The sequence below is a fragment of the Merops nubicus genome, unplaced genomic scaffold (genome assembly GCF_000691845.1).
Source record: "Merops nubicus isolate BGI_N331 unplaced genomic scaffold, ASM69184v1 scaffold42023, whole genome shotgun sequence".
Taxonomy (NCBI): Eukaryota; Metazoa; Chordata; class Aves; order Coraciiformes; family Meropidae; genus Merops; species Merops nubicus.
Genome location: NW_008601781.1, coordinates 45,361 through 49,132, shown reverse-complemented (window position 1 = coordinate 49,132; position 3,772 = coordinate 45,361). Strand labels below are relative to the sequence as shown.

Below are 3,772 nucleotides of genomic sequence, written 5' to 3'. Positions count from 1 at the left end.
GAGGAAGGGACTGTTTGTCATACTTAGGATGGAGGAGCCCTTGACAAGAGCCTGCACCGTGTCTCCAGTCCCCTGAGAAACAGTGTAAGGATGGAGAAGTGTATGTGGAGAGTTCTGGGGTGCCTGGAGAAGGTCACTGGTTGTGGACCTGATGTAAGATCAGCCGCAGGAGTGAAGTTTTCTTTTTTTTTTTTTTCCCCAGTTATGAAAAATCAATATTGGAGCTGCACCCTGCACTGCTCAGAGGGGTTTGTGCTGCCCAGAGGTCCCATCCTCTGGCAGTGATTGGCCCAAAAACTGGAGTGGGCTTTTTTCAGAGGGACAAATTCAGGCAGGATTACCAGGGTGATTGATTGTCAGAATTAAGATGGTATTGATTAGAATAGCTTCTCCACTTTAGATTAGGAAAGAAAAATCATATCTAGCAATTTTCTGTAGCTACCAAGGAGGCAGATGGAAATGTAAATGCACGCACATCTGGCACTTCGAGCACTAATAGTTGTCCCTCAGCTGATGACTTGTAGTTTGAACAATTTGTAGATTTTATTTACAGGAAAATTATTTGGAGAAAATATAATTCACCATGCTTGGACAGCTGAAAAAATGAGATGCAAAAATACACAGCTTGCATAATTAATATCTTAGTGTCTCTTCAGGAAACCTGGTTGTAGGATGGCTAAAAGAAAAGCTCTGCTACCCACAGCAGTCCTTGCTGCATGCTCTCCAGCTGCAACTCCTGACGCCTACCGCGAGCTGTTAGGATCTGTTGGCTTCCTCTGCCGGGTGTGTGCACGCTCTGCACCGCTCCGCCAGACTGGCTGCGTCCGGAGCCTGCTGCCCACAGCCCCCCTCTGAACCTCTGCCCTGGACCCGTGCTCTCAGATGGATGGCAAGGAGTAGCCCTGTGCAGGGGCTCCCTCACCTTCCTCTCTGCAACTTCTTCTGATGAAAGTACACTCTTAATGGTTTAATTCTGCCCATGTCTGCAGACCCCACAGTGTTTTCTTTCATGAATTAGGCTGGGAGCTGTGCAAGTCTTTTCCGTCTCATAACCCTTTTACATTTTGACTGAGGACGTCTCTTGAAGTGAATTAAAAAAGCACTCTGCGAAGATACAAAGTGCCAGAGATTACTGAGATCATAGAAAAAATGGAGAAATTTATAGCTATCCATTAAAGGCTTTTCTCCTCTTCATTTTCCTTGGCACAAGTTACCTGTAAAAATTATCAAAAGGGTAAACCAGCTTCACATGAAAATGAAGCCTATATTTAAAATCATAGTCTTCATCCTGCTTTCTAGTTTTTCGGTCTTGAACCCAAAACAGGGATGAGATTCTTAAGCAGTAATAGATAATACATTCATTCTTCAGTTTATTTTTGAGCCTTCTAAGGCTTTATTTTTCTTTTTTAATGTTTTTTTTTTTTAAATCACAATCCTTCAGGCTCCAGGGCTCAGGGAAGAGCCAGACTTGGTGAAAGTGACAGTAAAAAAAAAAAATTGTAAGAGTTGGCAGCAGTCACTAGAATGAAGCTTATTTTTAATTTGAACCATCATATGTAGACTGAAAAACTAAATGGAATCAAATAATAGTAACAACAACAAAAAAAGAAGTAATATAGCATTGCACAGATCTTACTCCTTTGTGTAAAACATGTCTATGTGCCAGATGATTTGCAGTGCAGGAGGACATCTGAGTGTCTATCTAGTTTTGCCTAGTTGGCTGTTCATTGGCTGTGTGTCACATAACAAAGCAAAGTCAAGTCCTTATGATGAGTGATGTCCCCTATAAAACACTGCGCATCGCTTCTCAGCAGCAAAACCAAACATATTTTTGTGGTATGTATGATAAGCAGGAGGTGGTTGTACACATCCTTAAAATGAAAAATGTGGCTGCGACTCTGATTCAGCTCTCACGGGAGTCAGGATGTCTTTCCATGAGCTGGGAATGGGAGTTTGGCAAGACCAAAGTGTCCCGTTGCACATTGCTGTTGCTCTCACCATGGAGTTTCCCTGGGAGCAAAGCTGTGCTGCCAGCAAGGTGAGACCCACGTGAGACACCAGTGGCCATTGCTGGTTTGCCCATAGCTTTTATCAGAGTAGCAGATTATGTAACGTGGGCTTAAAGGATTTCTGGGATTGGACCATTTTGCAAATGAATCAGCAGTTTCTAACCCCTCCCTGCTGGGATGGGATCTGTTTGCTTCACAGGGAGGCTGCAGAATTTTTGTTACCTGGTTAAATTGACAGAATTCTGGTAATACCTGCCCACTTTTGAATTAAAGAAAAGACTTCTCAACAAAGCAAAGGGGCTAGAGGTTTTTCTCATCCCTTGTTGTAGCTTCCTGCATCTTTTGCACAGACTTAAGAGTAAAATCAAGCTTTCCTTTCTGTCCTGGATACAAGTACAAGCTCTTTGCATTCAGATTCAGCATTGCTGCCACTGCTTAAAGTTGTGCCAAGCTCTGCATAGGGAAGAGCCATCTCACAGAGCCCGATGTGGGGTTTGGCCATCCCAGAGCAGCCAAACTGAGCTTACTGGGGGACTCTGGTTCCTGGTACCTGCCTTCCTGTGCTAATGGCAGAGATAGGAGGGCCAGCAGCCAAAAACAGCTTGAAGAAATCTTTGCAGCCTTGGTTTTCTGAGGCTCTGGAGTAAATGGCTTAGCTCAGGATAAGTTAAAGGATTTTAGCTTGTGCTTCCTGGCATCCCCTTCTGGGCCCTCAGGCAAAGCCACCCAGCTGAGCAGTGCAATTTTGCCACCTCTTATCTGTCAGCTGTACCAGAGTTGGTGGCTTGGTGTGAAGGCATGAGATCGGTACCCTCAACCTGGAAGTATTTGCAGAAAGGGATTTGTCTCCCAGTTGAAGGCATCTCTTTTCCATGTCTAAAATAACTGAGTGAGCATGGGTACTAGAGTAAACAAAGACCAGGACCAAGATGTTGCCAAATGCAAACAGCTGAAGGCTGAAGGAGGAGAAAACACTGTTCTAGAAATCTCTGGTGTGGTACAGGGCACACCCAAACACCATTTTCAGAAGAGAGAGGGGAACTGTAAGCAACGGTCACTGTTTAAACAACGAGAGGAGGAGGTGGAAGTTATTATTTTGTGCCTGAGTGCTTTCAGGGACAGCGTGCCACTGTGGCAAGGGAGCTTAGGTGATGCTGTCTAGCTCTCATGCTGCAGTGCTCTGGCATCTCACTGGTAAACTGTTTTTTTGGTTCCTTCCACTGTTATCTAGCAGAAGAAGCTGTGAGTAATGAGCAAGCAATGCCTGTCTCCCTTCAAGAAAAAAACATTCATTCAGCTTTTGTTATTCCTTTAAATCTCCCTTTCTCCTAATAGGATCTGTAAGGGTAAAAAAACAGCTGGATAAGTGAGACTCTATCTGATAGTCAGTCATTTGTCCCAGTACTCAGGTGCCAGGTTTATTCGGAATATTGTTACTTGCTCTTAAAATCTCCTGCACTGAGGAGTGCAGTAGGCATTATGCATTAGCATATTGCTAATGTTGTCCTCATGACACAGCAGCCTTTACCAGCTCCTGTTAACAAACTGAAGTTTTCTGGGGGACCTCCTGACATACCACCATAGGCAAGACTGTGTAATTCCCCTGAACTCTTAGGATGTGCCCTCATAACCTCTGCCCTTCTGTGTTCTGTGGATGCCAGTCACCTGAGGCCGTGGGTGTGGGCTCTGCCTGCCTGGCCACAGCTGATGTCCAGCATGGCAGCGGAGAGGAGAGAGGGGAGGAGGGGGGAGAGGGGAGGGGG

The 3,772-nt window shown here is 45.0% G+C and overlaps 1 protein-coding gene across 1 annotated transcript in view; it reads left to right on the top strand.

The window, feature by feature from the left end:
• The first annotated feature begins 2,904 nt into the window (after positions 1 to 2,904).
• Positions 2,905 to 3,772, top strand: part of PTCHD1 (patched domain containing 1) — a 24,215-nt gene continuing 23,347 nt past the window's right edge. The window contains exon 1 of the mRNA XM_008938093.1: positions 2,905 to 3,006. Within this exon, the coding sequence (XP_008936341.1) occupies positions 2,905 to 3,006 (102 nt within the window). The remainder of the gene's footprint in view (positions 3,007 to 3,772) is intronic.